Raw genomic sequence first — 13947 nt, forward strand, 5'->3', positions numbered from 1 at the left:
CAAAATAATTAGTCTCATCACCCTAAATGAATACCAGTGAAATGTTCTTACTTTCCCTCTCACCCACACAGTGATGTATCTCACTTCTGCCACATGCCAGTATCTTTTCACTAATTACCAACTTAAAAAAACTGAGATAACATAGCTTTAATCGTTTTGTCTACTGTTTATTTGGAAGTTGGAATCTAAAATTTAGGGACCCATCAACAACATAAAGGAATTGTTTTTAAATAGCTTTTTGGTGCAGAGTTTTAGGGCTCATTTTACTTGCTTCGACATTTCACCTCTCAAAGAGGATGGAGGTGTGAGTTAACCCCAGTTTGCGAGATACCAGCTTTTAAGCCTGTTGTGGTCTGTGAATATAAGCAACAAGTAAACGCATGGTCCCAGCAGTTCCAGCTCGGGCAGAGACTCCCCACCCTCACAAGGCAGAGGCAAACAAACTTTAGGAGCACTACTAGGATGACTATGTGAACGCTACTCTCGGTTTGTGTTTTTAAAGAACATCTCGGAGAAAACGGGTTTGGAGCGCCGAAGTCAACTGTGGTGCAGTCACGGAGGGGGGTGCATTTGTCCCTTGTAGAAGCCTTTGCACCGCGCCGTGGGTACCAGGAGCGAGGCAGCGTGTGCTTCCCGCTGCCGCTCTCCGCTCTCGAAGGCGGCTCTGATCGAGGCTCGGCGCTTCTGGGTCTCGGCCGGCAGCGGCGGAAGCCCACGAGCAGGGACAATCCTTGTCCTGATGCTCCCCCATCCGACAATTTCTGGGTGTCTCCCTTCGCACAGCCGACTCTTTTGCCGTTATTGCCATCGGGTTTGGTTCCTGCCCGCGCCGCGGGGCCGTCAGCGCCTGGGCGGGGGCCGGCCGGCACCGGCGGCACGGCAGCGCGGCTGAGACGCGCCCGGCTCCGCGGGGCCACTCCGCGGGCGGGCGGGGGGGCGCGGGGGGCGGCGCCGGCGCTCGGCGCTGACAGCCACATGCCGCCCTGCCTGAAAAGGCTGCGAGGCGCCGGCGGGGAGGGAGAGGAGGCGCAGACGGCGCCCCAGCCCGCACCACCGCCGCCGCGCCCCGGGGGATGCCGAGGCGCCGGCCCCGCGGGTCGCCCTAGGGGAGAGGCGCTCCGCCGGCACCGCCCGCCCCGCAGCCCCGGTGCGGGGAACGCCGCCGCCCCTCGCTGAGCCCCGCCGGAGCTGGTCGCGAGTGGGGCGCCCACACGGGGCGCGGCGCGCCCGGGGTAGGGAGGCGAAGCCCGGCCCCGCAGCCTCGGGTCTTGCGTTGTGGGTTTCGGGTTTTCTTGTAATTTGTTCCGGAGGATGGATACGTTTCTTCTTGCCTGGGGATTTCTAGGGCTGTGCTTGCCCGGCTCTGGAGGCACGGCGGAGACAGGTAAGGCGCCCTCAGGAATGGGGGATGTCCCCGTCCGCCCAACTTTCGGGTTCCCGGGCGCGGTCCCGGTCTCACGCATAGGTGCTTTGCGTGGGAATAAATTTAGGGGAAGCATGAGCGATCGGCCACGCCACGCAGCTTTCGCAGCACGGGTTTTGGAGGGGCTCATGCGTGTGGCGGGGCGGGGATGGCGCACCCCCGGCAAGGAGCGCAGCGGTTGCAGCCGCGCGGCTCCCAGCGCCCGGCGTGAAGGGGCGAGGGGATGGAACCGCACTGGAAAGTTGCTTGCTGGTTTCATGGGGAGCTGCGGGGAAGGGAGGAACCAGCCACATGTCGAACACCCGCATCCGAATGTCCGCGGCCCCGCGCCGGTTGCAGCCTCGGGAAACTTTAGGTGAGAAATTAAAATCGTCTGGCGGGAGCAGGCAGCCGGGGCCGTGCCGAGCTGGGAGCGGGCGAAGCTTAGCGGCGGCGGCGGCACCCTCAGGAAAGGCTGTCCGCAGTACGTGCGGGATCTGTACGCACTTTGCAGACGCTGGGCTGTCCCGGGACAAGGCTGGTTCATGGCACGTATTGGGACGCGAGTGTGTTTTTCTGTCCCTCGCTGACGGGCTAGGCTGGACTGTCAGGAGGTGCAGGAATGAAACCCGTCTTTGCGTCGCTTCGGCATGGGGACAGGAGTGGGGCAGGCTGACGCTGGGCCCTATGCTCCCCGGCCACTGGGTTTGAATCCCGTTAATGGGGGCAACAGGGTCCCTATCTGGAACAGTCTCTGGAGGAAAAGGATTTGCCGTCCAGTGCTCTCTCGGGACTCCTTCTGTGCTCAGGAGCTGCCTGGCAGGACGATAGTGCCAAGCCAGCAGCTGCTGAGCTGTGGGTTTGCCTTCCCGTTAGTCGGGGCTTCGGGACATGGCTCAGGGCCCTGAGCTGCGGTCTGACCCGAGCAGCGTTAGATGATGGTAGAGTGCATTCTGCCTTCTCCTGCCCCAGAGCTGTGTGGCCACCCAGCTTCCCCTTGAAAAGGGGAAGTGTGAGAGTCTCTGTTGCCTGAGAAAATCCTTCTCTTTTGCAGTGCGAAGCACAGACATTGCCGATAAACATTCAGCTGCCGGTTGGCATCACCTCCTTCCTTATGGTTATAAAGGAAAAAAAAAAAATCCCATCTTTTGTTCAAGCAGGGAAAGGAATAGGCACTTGATGGGATGAAGAGAAAGGGCAGTGTCCTGGGAGGCCCTTGCTGAGTGCAACAGTCTTTTCTGATGATCCCTGCTGCGGAAGCAGTGTCTGATCTCCTGGAGTAGGTTTTGTGCCGTGGCAGATCGGGCTGTAATCTGAGGCTGGCTCCTGAGGGTGTACTGGCCAGTCTGGTTGTGATCCCTGTGGCCGCTGAGCCCGAGTGCCTGTGTCCATGCGTTCACCTCCTTCTATCCTGGAGTGAGTTCGGCACCAGGACTGTTAACTAGGAAGAGATTTGAGCAAATCGTGTCTCTCAGGCCATTCGGGCGCTGTAAGCAGTGTTTATTTGAATGCGGGTTTTCCCGGCTAAGCAGAGCATCACATGGTGTTGGAACCAGCAAGGAAGTTGTCTCTCTGTGGCCAACACCAGCAGTGGTTTCCCGAGATGATGTGTGGCTGCAAATCCGGTCAAATGACTTTATGGCCAGCACAGCGAGCAAAGGTACGGGGTAATGGGATGCAAACCTCGATCAGGCTACACTCAGCTCCAGTAAATTAGCCAGCCTAGTAAGGGAAACATGCCAGAGGTAGATGGATTTATGTTTCGGTCTGGTGTATCTGAAAGCCTTCCCCCATTATGGAAGTCCCTCTTTAGGTTCCCTAAGGGAGGTTAGTAGAGAGGGGAGATGTTTTTAATAGACAATAATATGATAATCCACATGGAAAAAAACCTCATGCAATATTTCTACAGTAAGAGATAAACAGTGCAGCTGCCAATTTGTATGTAGCCAAGCAAACCCTGAGATAACCATGGAGGAGAGTGGGTGGGAGACCCGTGAAGATAAATCTGAAGGTTCGATGGCTGTGTGTTTTTCATTTTCCCGTAAAAAGCAATGAAGTAAGAAAGTAACAGATTTGAGTGACCCAAGTACTGAGCCGTTCAGATGATGTTTATGCAGCTCTGAGCAAAGCTCACTCTGAAGCCTTCCAAATAGTTTACTTAAAAGCTATTATTTTTAGTAGTGACTTAGGAGATGTAGCAAGGTGGGGAGGGGGACCAAAACAAATTGCTGCCAAGCAAGTGCACGGCCACACATACAAATACGCACACACACACCCACACAAGCTCTGAGTGTAGTGCCTTATGCCTGTGTGCTGTTAATTCAGATCTTACTGGAAATAAAAGCTTTTTTAGACTAGAAATCAGGTAGTTGTCAGAGCATCACTGAAAACCACTGATACCAGCTGGGTGGGGGGCTCTGACCCAGGTTAGGATGCTGTATTTTGTTTTCCTAGTTTTACTGCTACAGAAAATCATTGTGTAGGAATGTGTGTCTGGAGTCACAGGCATGTATATTGGTCCCAGAAGGCTCTATGGAGGTGCTTCCCATCTCCCTGCCTTGCTCCTTCTGCCCCCCATCCCGTCCTCCTTCCCAGTATCTTCTCTGTGTTTGGTACCTTGTGTGTGGCTTTAGAAGGTTAAAAAGAGAAGGCACCCCACTTTGCTGGGCTGGAGAAGGCAGCACTTCCCGTCCCGGCAGGCGGGTGGGTCAGTTTCCTAGCAGAAACCTCCAGTGCTGCCAGGCACCAGGACATGGTGGCCTTGTACTGCAGATAGCTTGAGAGGAGAAAGCATCCTTCATGGGGTTTAGGAAGCTGTCAGGTTCAGATAAGGCTGGGATCCTATCCTGTGGGACCCCCAGTTGTATTAATAAGGAAAAATTAATTTTTAAGCACTGGGATTGCTGCCAAATTATATGACCTCTGACAGACCAGCTGTGCTAGGAAAATAAATTGTCTACATCTGAGACCGTGATCCTATCTGAAATCGAAATAGAAAAAAGTTGTCATTTAGCCACAGTGGTGGGGGCAGATTGCAGCAACCTGAGAGCAAACTGGAAGCTGTTAAACTTGTTCTCCATTGTGTAGTGAAGTCACCACCACTGTGCCCCCATGGAGCCTTGGGAATACAGTTGTCTAATCCGGGAAGTGCGGAGAGTTGATGTGCCTGCACACACCCAAGCTGGGGCTGATGGTGTCAGCACCGGGGTGGGGGCAGAAGTGGGGCGTGAACGTTTCCAGCTCCATCCTCACTCTGTAACAGCCCTTTGACACAATTCTAATTATAATACACACACAGAGACAAAGAGGTAGCTGGGCTATTTTCGAAATCCCTGTCTACACCCTGGTGGAAACCGCAATACTAGCAACAACATAAATCAGGGCTGTTGCTAACAGTGTTGCACACGGCTTAGCACTACAGTAGCATGGGTTTAATCACACTCAGAATCAAAGGGTCAGCCTGCTCCCTGCCTGAGCCAAAGCGCAATCTCGGAAGGCCAGATTCTGAGCCAGGCTTGATGCCTGTGCAGTGAAAAGACACAACCACAGACACGGAGGAGAGGTTTGTCAGCACGAGGTCAGCAGGCACGGGGCCAAACACTCGAAATCTCAACTTGGATCTGTAACCCTTTCCATGTGCAAGCGGTGCCCATGAATCAGGGAGGACAGAGTAATGCTGGGAGGCTGGGGCTCCAGCCTTGGTGAGGTGACCTCTTCCCAAGCAGTTTGGGAGAAGGGGGTACAAGCAACAGGTTGGCATGCAAAATAGCCTGAAGTATAACTTTCAGGAGTGGATAGATGTAGGGACTTTCTGTCTGACTGCATCTTCCCCTGTCTTAGTACTTGATGAGTCAAAGAAAATGGGCTCCAGAGATAAAGTACTGGGCTTCGGGTCTTTGAAACCTGCCCTCATTTCTCCCTGTGCATTTGAGACAAAGGCAAGACATCTGCCCAGCTGTTCTGGTGGGTCACCCATTGCTGTGAAATGCTGTCTGTGTAGGGCTTGAATGCTTGCCCTTTTCTGTGTCCCTTCGAGGAAGATGGTGAAGCCAAAAGGATGCTGTCCTTTTCTGCTTGTTTTATTGAAAGGCTTCTTTGAACCCCCTTTCTTTAAAGATATGCATGCAGAAAGAGGAAGGAGGAAAACCCCTTCTGCCTGTAGACACACACACGTACACTTTTAATCTCCCTGATTCCTCCTCTCTCTTCACAGGCACACAGATCTCTACTTTCCCTCTTACACACAGCCTTGCTGCTGCCGCACACGACACTTCTGCATCCATCCCTTCTCTGCGCCATCCCTCACAAACCCAGAGCCCCTTTCACCCTCATGCACACCCCAAGCTCGTCGCAGCTTTCCTCCCTTTCTGTTTGACTGCTGACTATGTGCTCAGCAGGTAACAATGTGTTTAAGACACTCACCAGAATGTACAATAACTTCGACAGCATACTCAAATCCAGCTGCTGCTGAGCCTCACCACCAGCACCACAGGCTGAAGCCACTGGGCTGAAGCCACAGTGCTCGGCAGCGTGCATGGGGGGGACCCATGGTGGAGCTCTCTGGGTGGCTCAGGAGGGGCTGCTTCCCTCCGCTCCCTTCTGTGGGGCTCTTTACAGCCAAGGCACTGCATTGTGTTCTGAGGCTCCAGCAGGGCCTCTGGGAGGGAGGGCCAAGCCAGGGGTGTTGTGAGATTGAGAGGCTCTGCCAGCTGCTGTGGGAAAGAGTCAGGGGTAAACTGCCACTGTCTGATGGGGAAAAAAGGATTCAGTTTCAGAATGGACCCTGACAGATGAGTTCAAAAGGTGTGAGGAAGCTGGGAGGGTGTGGGGGAGATGAGAGATGAGATAAGCTTTTTTTTCTTGTTGGAATTTTTGTAATAATAATACTAATTAGTATTTCAGAGGCATTGAACACCTTTCATCAAGTCTGAAGCTCTTTAGAGAGGAATCCTAGGGGAATCTTTTTTCCATGTGTACAACTAGAAATGTCTCTTGTCTCCATGGCCCTTGAACGAGTTTGTTATTGACAGCATTAATGGGGGTGGCTCAGCAAATTTTCACCATCATATTTTTTCCTCATGTAGCCTATAGGTAGGGTGGCGGGCTGCCATGCAGGAAGGTTCAAGCTTCTGTTTCCCGCCTGCAGTACTGGGGAGTTTTACTCAGAAACTGCCTGACCTGCAGCTTGAGGGTCTCCTAAAGCTGCCTGCCACCTATTCCTTGGAGGTGGCAGTGTGTTTCCATGAGATTTCAAGACCCTGGGAGCCTAACAGAGAGGCAGGCATGGTTTCTCCAAGTTCAAAATGTAGTTATCTGCCTCCCTTGCATGTGTACACACACACTGGCATGCTCTCCAGGATGATTACTGGGGCAGCAAGGAGTTGTAATTCCAGACCCACAGATTACATTTGCAGGCGAGCTGGGAGAATTGTGTGTACATGTCTCTATAGGAAGACTATTACTATTAAGTTGGTTACCCTATTGGAATTACATTTGCCTCTGATATAAGATGACAAATAATAAAGTTAGTGAAGGTGGACAAACAAGATGTAAAATCTCACCAAAGAGATAAGAGAGGGGTTGGACAGGATGGACATTTAAAGGTCATGGTTGTCACTGGCTAAGTTGTACAGAGCGATGTCAGCCCCTGGAAGGTGGCTATCCAGAACGCCAGGGCTAGAAATCAGCTGAACTCCAGTCATTTCAAAGCAAATTACCTGGATTTGCATGCAGGATTTGGCCCTCATTTTCCATGGTGAAGCTTGAGTTGGTCTCTATTTAAAGGTTTCTACTTAATTCTTTTGTGGATTAACATGGGGAAAAAAAGTGCAGTTATCAGAAGTCTCCAAATCTTCTTCTCTCTCTTCCTCCCTCCAACATTCCCTTCTTATTTAAAAATAATTTGAAATTATCTCTTTTTTTTTCCAAAGGCTCAGAGCTAAAATCTTCCATTTGCTGAGCTTTCTGGTGTTTCCCTTTCACTGCTGTCCAGTGCTATAAAATGAATATATTGCATCCCTTCCCAGTTGCCTTAGGAAGCAGTCAAATGGCTGCATTCCTCAACTGATGGATTGGCGTGTTCCTTTCTTGCTTAAGCCCAGACAGTGTTTTATGAGCTTGTCTCATGACAGGCTTGAGACACTTTGAATTGAACACAATCCTAGTTCACATCACAAAAGCAGTCTTTAAATTCTACGTTGCTGTGTCTCTACTTTTAAGTGAAATTTTACTTAAACTGGTAAAATTCCTTAATTAAATGTTATAGGGACTCTCCCTGATTGTGTGAAATCTCAAGATGTGGATGTGGGTAGTGCTCTGGAATGAAATGTGCATGTAAGAGCCTTGTGTTGTTTGGGTGTGTTTGTCCATTAATTTGTTCAGGAAGCCTTTGAAGCTTTATCTTGCAATCCAAAGCAAACATGCTTCTGCTAAAATGATCTATGCGACTGGGGATAAAACATCTAATCTTATTAGCTTCCTCTGCACTACGTCTCTCTGCTTGGCCAATGGTTAAACTGTATGATTTAAGTGTGAGAGCCCATATTTTGTGTTCCTGCCTCCTGCGAAAGTTGTGCTCTGTGGTTTGGGGTGAGATCTCCTGCCACGTTAGCTGTGCCCAGCCAGGGTCAGAGCTCGGGAAATGAGGCAGGATGAGCATTAATGGTAATGAATCCTTGGCAGAAGAGATCTGTGCCTGAACACGCACGGACCTTGAAAAACTCTGAAGAGCTGTGTGACAAACAGAGCCGAAACGTGGGCTTCCTGCGCGAGGGCTCGAGCCAAGTTCAGCAGCTCTGAGAGAAGTGGGTCAGGTATGCCAGCACCTGTATTTTGCTGTGCTGTCAGAGGGTTAACAGGGCAAATCTCCTCTGCCCAGTGCTGAATCCTGGGATAGTGCTGAATCCTGGGACATGAAAATCTTCTGCAGTGGTTGAACGAGAGTGTGAAGTTGGGCTGGAGGGCCTCATGCCAGGAAGAGAAATGACAAGGCTAGGCAGTGCATCTGCCTGCTGTGGAACGCCCACGTCTCTCTCCCTTGTTCCTTTGCTGTCCTCAAAGGCTGCTCTTTTCAAGCAGCACAGACAGTGATGCTGCTGCTGCTTGTAAGGCATCCAGAACACCCTCATTTTTGAGTGCAGCCCTGAAAGATATCCCAAAAGTAAACTGAGCTCAACAGATCAAAACACGTGGTAGTTTTGTGCTGGACACTACAAGCTCTGAGAGGCTGTAGTATGTATGTTTGTTGTGAAACAGGCCTCTCTGGTGATGATTATTTTTGTTACAGGCAGAGTTGGCTTTAGTTTCTGTGTGGAAGGTCCAACAATAACAGTGAGCCCTGCCCTCCTGGGGTGAGGGAAATCCAGAGGGGTTTAATCGGCAGGAAATTCAAGTAGGAGAAAGCCCTGCTCCTGGCCTAAGGTTTCAGCATGTGCCTGATGAGCTGCAGAGCTGAAAAACCCCAAGTATGAGTGAAGGTTCCTGGGGCCTGGCTGTTATTTTTGGGTCCTCTGAGTGATGATTGCTTGTTGTGGCCTGGTGGAGGCAGGAGGAGACTTCCTCAGCTTGGGTGTCTCCAGCAGGTCAGGGCAGAGAAAGAGGTGTCTACCTTGTAAAGGGTGAGGAGCTCAGCCACTGATACCCATCTCCATGGGGAACTTTGGAGTTGTGCACTGTACAATGCAGCATTTGCAGGATTTTGCAGCTTGTGACCTTCTCCAGGTCTCCTTTTCCCATCCCTGTGCCTTGGTTGTTATCCTCTGGTGTAGTTCCCCTTTTGTGGTGGCCCTGCATGGAGGAGGTTGCAGGGATAATTTATCTTATGGTGAACCTTGATGAAAAGAGGGGTCTGCAGATTTCCCAGCCTGACCATAGTCTACTCCAACACTGCCAAGGAGTATTGACCTACCTACCCTCCCTTGAGGAGCCCTGCTGCTCTCCTGTGGCCTTGTTGTTGGCACAGTGCTCCACTGGCCCCCTCTACCATGTGGACTGGCAGGGGCCCCAGCAGTTTGCTTTCAATGCCTGCATTTTGCTTACTGAGCAATGGGATGTCCCATGCACCTGGCAGACTTGGCTTGTACTTCAGAATTTAATTTTAATTTTATTAAGTGAATTCAGGGCTGGCAAAAGCTGCTGAAGCCCATTAGCTATGGAACACGTCTTGCTTCCAACGCATACAGACTGAGCAGTAGCCATACCACTAACTTTTCTTTTTCTTTTGCATGGATGCAATGCATCGGTTTGTAAGAATCCATTTACATAGAAGTTTGAGCCTCCACTGTATACAAAGCAGGCCATGTTTTATACAGAAAGACAGTGGCTGGCATGACTGCTGAGTCAAACCCTATGCCCATCAGTGGGCATGGTGACAGATTTCTTTGTTCTCATTGCAGGCACGTGCTAGATACCTGTGAATCAAAAGAGAAAAAGCCCAACAGAACAATTACATAGATTTTAAAGTAACTTTGCCTCTTCAGATAACTCTAAGAAGCCTTGAGTTCCTGGTATGCTATTGCCCACCATGTGGGCAAGGCAGTGCTGTATTGAAGTAGCCCCTTTCATTTCTGTGGACTTCTTGGGTAGGAATGAATAAGAGGACAAATATGTTTCTCTGAGAGACACACATAAGCTTTCCTGCAGGTGGGAGACTTTCACTATTCCAGGAAGATGGTGACATTTTCCTGATGCTATCTGAACACCTGAGGGATGTGGCTGGTTCTCGTGTTTACTTGGGAGGTTCACATGCTTGTCCTGTTTTGCTGGAGAGGTCTCAGCTGCAAGGAGCTGGGCTTCAGCCCTTCTCAGGCTGTCCTCACTGGCACCAACAGTCTAATTTGAGCACCAAGCTGACCTGGAATTAGGATCAAGACTAGGATTTTCTTTATCTCAGTCCCACTGAACTGCGATGGCCTTGCAGGGCAAAGGAGAAGTTTCAAGGTCAGGGTAGAACTGTGTTTCTGCTCGTGAGTTCATTTGCTGGGGAAGAGCTGACATCTCTGTTCACGTGACAGTTCCCCTCCAAGTGGTTGAGTTGCAAGGACTCACAGGGTGTTCACGGTATCTGGCATGAGTAAGGGGCTAGCAGCTTCTGAGTGGTGGGTGATGTTGGTGGTATCAGCCTAGCGGGTAGCATGTGTGTGAAAGCTGGAGAGACGGGAAGGGAATCACGAGGTGTGGAAGGATTGACTGTATTTTCATTGTTTGGAGACTTTGCCCTTTCCAAGAAAAATAATCTGCAGCTTGAATATTTTTCTTTGCTGGAGGGGGTGGACATGTGTGCAAACGAGGTGTGAATTTTTATGAGAAGGTGTGAAAGTGCGTACATGAGTGAAGTGTGAATTACACGTCTATTTGTACATTGATGTCAACAAGTCCATGAATTTCTTCTTTCCACGTGAATGTCTTTCTCTCCCTCCCTCCAAACCCACATAAACACATGTGTGGGCAAACATGCCTTCCTGAGAGAAGATATTTGTGCAAGAATGTAGGTTTGTAAATGTTTGTGTGTTGAGCAATCTCTCCTGTGGAACAAAACCAGATGTTTTTTGGTATTCTCAGCTCTTCATGGCAGTGCTGCATTTTTTCCCCTCGTATTTTTCAGGATACTTACAGGATTATTTTAAGAAAAAAGGAAGGCTGCAGATCTGCCTTTGGGTGTGTGCGAAGAAAGTTATTTTGAAGAATGAATGTGTTAGAGGGCACAAAAAACGTGGGGGAAACTGAGTGTTTTTTCACAGCAAAGTAAGCCTCGCTGGCCCATGAAGGGCCCTCCTGTTGCCCTTGGTTTTGCACAGGACACGTGCATTTTCTGCAGGCAGCATGCAGGCATCAGGTTGTTTATTCAAAGTGCTTTTTTCCAGGAAGCATTACTGCTGAGGGTCCTGCCTGACTCCTGCTGCTCGCCTTGGCTCTGGCAAGAGGGCAGTTTGAACGCAGGCTGGGATGTCCCTACCGAGAGCTGGTGGACTTGTGACAGCTTGGCAGGGGACACCCTTGGGACCTGGTAAACCCTATGGCAGAGGAACAGAGCCAAACCCACAGCAAGGGGCTGAGGCCATACAATCTGCACTGCTTTGCTTCTCCTGGGTGGTCCTGGGGCTTTGTAGTGAGTGCTGCTGTGGAGGGAGAGGAACATCCCTCAGGACCAAGGCAGTGGGGAACACCGTGGAACACACCCTTCGCTCATGGAGCTGCTGGGATGTGTGGTTACCCTCCTGTATCAAGGGTGCCTTGGCTCCCTTGGGGGTGTGGGTTGTGCTGCAGCCTCCATCTCAGGGCATGCAAACGTGGGCCTTGGGAAAACCCATTTGCACCCTCCTGCATGTCCAGGGTCCTCTGGGGCTGTGGGGCTATCTGGATGGTGGGAACATCCCATGAGGGTTTGCATCTCACATTGTACCCCACTGCTTATTGTCAGGGAGGAGAACTTTCCAACTTTCCACAATGTGGGACCAGGGAAACCTTGTATGCTTGCCAGCCTGCCCTATGGAGGGGCTTAGGGTTTTGTTGGGTTCTGCCCATTTTGGTGGGTTTTGTGTAGGAAGAAGCAATGCTGTCTTCTGGGCCAGCTGTTGCAGCCTGTGGGCCTGGGTGGTGACATAAGGGGGTGGCAGGGGAGTAGGGAAAGCAGGACACACAATGGGGGCCCCATGGAGAAGGGGACTTTGGGATTTGTAGTGCATTATCAAGTGACCCCATGATGCAGATTTTCCTCCCAGCAAGTAATGCAATAATAACTTTGATTTGCAGCATTCATGAGATTAAATGTTTTTTTGATTACAAAATCACCCTCTAGGGCCTGTTCTAGCCCAAATCTCAGAGAGCTTCCTCTGCTTACCACGCAGCCATTGCCAGCCATTTGTGGGCTAGTCCCACAAAACCACCGCTGCTGATTATCTGTGTCTGCAGCTCCAGTGGATGGGTTAGCTTGCAAGGCTGCTGAGACATGTTTGCTGGGGCAGGAGGGCTGGGGAGGGAGAGTGCAGCAAACAGAGAGGGGCTTTCATGGGGCTGCAGGCTGGGGCCAGGAAGGATGGGTACTGTCCTTAGCTCTGCCACACAGTGTGGGTGAGTCTGGGCTCACCAGCATCCCTGATATGCCTCAGTTTCCTTCCCTGGAAACAGCACAGCTTTCTGCCCTCCTGCAGCTGGATTGAATTTGTAGTGTCTAAATTCTGGTGTCTCCTGAGGCAGCTGTGGGAGACTGACACAGAACAGCTTGCAAAGGAGGCAAAAGAAGGGATAAAATGAGGCAGCTACAGATGATCTGATATCAATCTGTCTCTTACTTTATGGCTCTGTAATTGCCTTGGCAAGAGCATTCATTTCTCTTTTCTGGTCTGTGTGAAATGTGGTATGTAAGTGTGGCAGGAGGTGGAGGGGAAAGGAGTATGTTTGTTCTGCAGAATAATTCTCCTTGCCCAGAGATTAATATCAATATTAGAGTACCAAAGGGATGTCAATGGCCTGGAGAATAGTCTTTATCAGACCACTCCTATCAGTGGCCCAGGGAGACCTGCTGTGCACACCTGATGCCCAGAACATTTTTCAATGCCTTGTTCCCTTCTGTGTCTCTGCAGCTCAGCCGTGCGGGGGTCGCCTGAACTCGAAGGATGCTGGGTACATCACCTCGCCAGGGTACCCCAATGACTACCCCTCCCACCAGAACTGTGAATGGGTCATCTACACCCCTGAATCCAACCAGAAGATTATCCTCAACTTCAACCCTCACTTCGAAATTGAAAAACATGACTGCAAGTAAGAGCCTTCCTCTTCCTCTCTAGTACATAGTTACCTCCTCTTCCTGCTTTTGCCTAGTGATATGGGTCTTGTACTTCCTTCCACTTGAAATCAAGCATCACCCTGAGCCCCCACAGTGCTGCATCTCCTTGCCTTTCCAGAGCAAGGGTTGCCTGTTAGATTGTAAGATGCTGCTTTGGGCACATAAGATAAGCCTACTCTGCAATGAACCTGTAGTTCTTAACTTGGCCTGATACCACCTGGAAGCAAAATCCAGCTGGTTAAAAGATTAAAAGGCCACTGGTTTTTCTGTATTAAAGTAGCCTCACTCTTCTTTTAAACCATGCTGGGAGAGCAGAGAAATTTCCTGGTGTGTAACTAGGCAGAGGTATGGCAGAGTGCCCTGTGGCTGGAGACACAGATTTGGGCCATGTGAGGCAGGAGGCATGGTGGTCTGGGCTGTTTGGGCTGGATCTGACTTCCCATAGAACTTTTTCTGCTATGTTTGGTAAACTGGGGACGTGGTTTTTTTGTATTTTATTCCCTTTTTCTTCTAAGAAAGGACACAGAAACTAGATGTCTGGGAAAAACAATTAACAACTAGTAAAGAATAATTAAAGGCATCAAAGGGCACCATAAAAGGCTGAGTTAATAACATGGTCTCAGCAGACATAGAAACCTGTGGGTTTCATCTGGAATCCACAGCCAGCTACAGGGATGCCTGAGTGTGAAGGAGCTTGGGGTCTCCTAAAACAAGCCTGACATAGCAGTCCTGCTCAATATACTGGTCCTGTTGATTAAAAGGG

General features: G+C 50.4%; 1 protein-coding gene across 4 annotated transcripts in view; it reads left to right on the forward strand.

Moving 5' to 3' along the window:
* Positions 1-951: 951 nt before the first annotated feature.
* The window catches only part of NRP2 (neuropilin 2), an 89125-nt gene continuing 76129 nt past the window's right edge, over positions 952-13947 (forward strand). For all 4 annotated transcript variants that reach the window (XM_041472814.1, XM_041472815.1, XM_041472816.1 and 1 more), the window contains exons 1-2: positions 952-1384; positions 12982-13159. In XM_041472814.1, coding sequence (XP_041328748.1) covers positions 1312-1384; positions 12982-13159 — 251 coding nt within the window. In that variant the 5' untranslated portion in view covers positions 952-1311. The remainder of the gene's footprint in view (positions 1385-12981; positions 13160-13947) is intronic.

The sequence above is a fragment of the Pyrgilauda ruficollis genome, unplaced genomic scaffold (assembly GCF_017590135.1).
Source record: "Pyrgilauda ruficollis isolate IOZ18807 unplaced genomic scaffold, ASM1759013v1 scaffold3, whole genome shotgun sequence".
Taxonomy (NCBI): domain Eukaryota; kingdom Metazoa; phylum Chordata; class Aves; order Passeriformes; family Passeridae; genus Pyrgilauda; species Pyrgilauda ruficollis.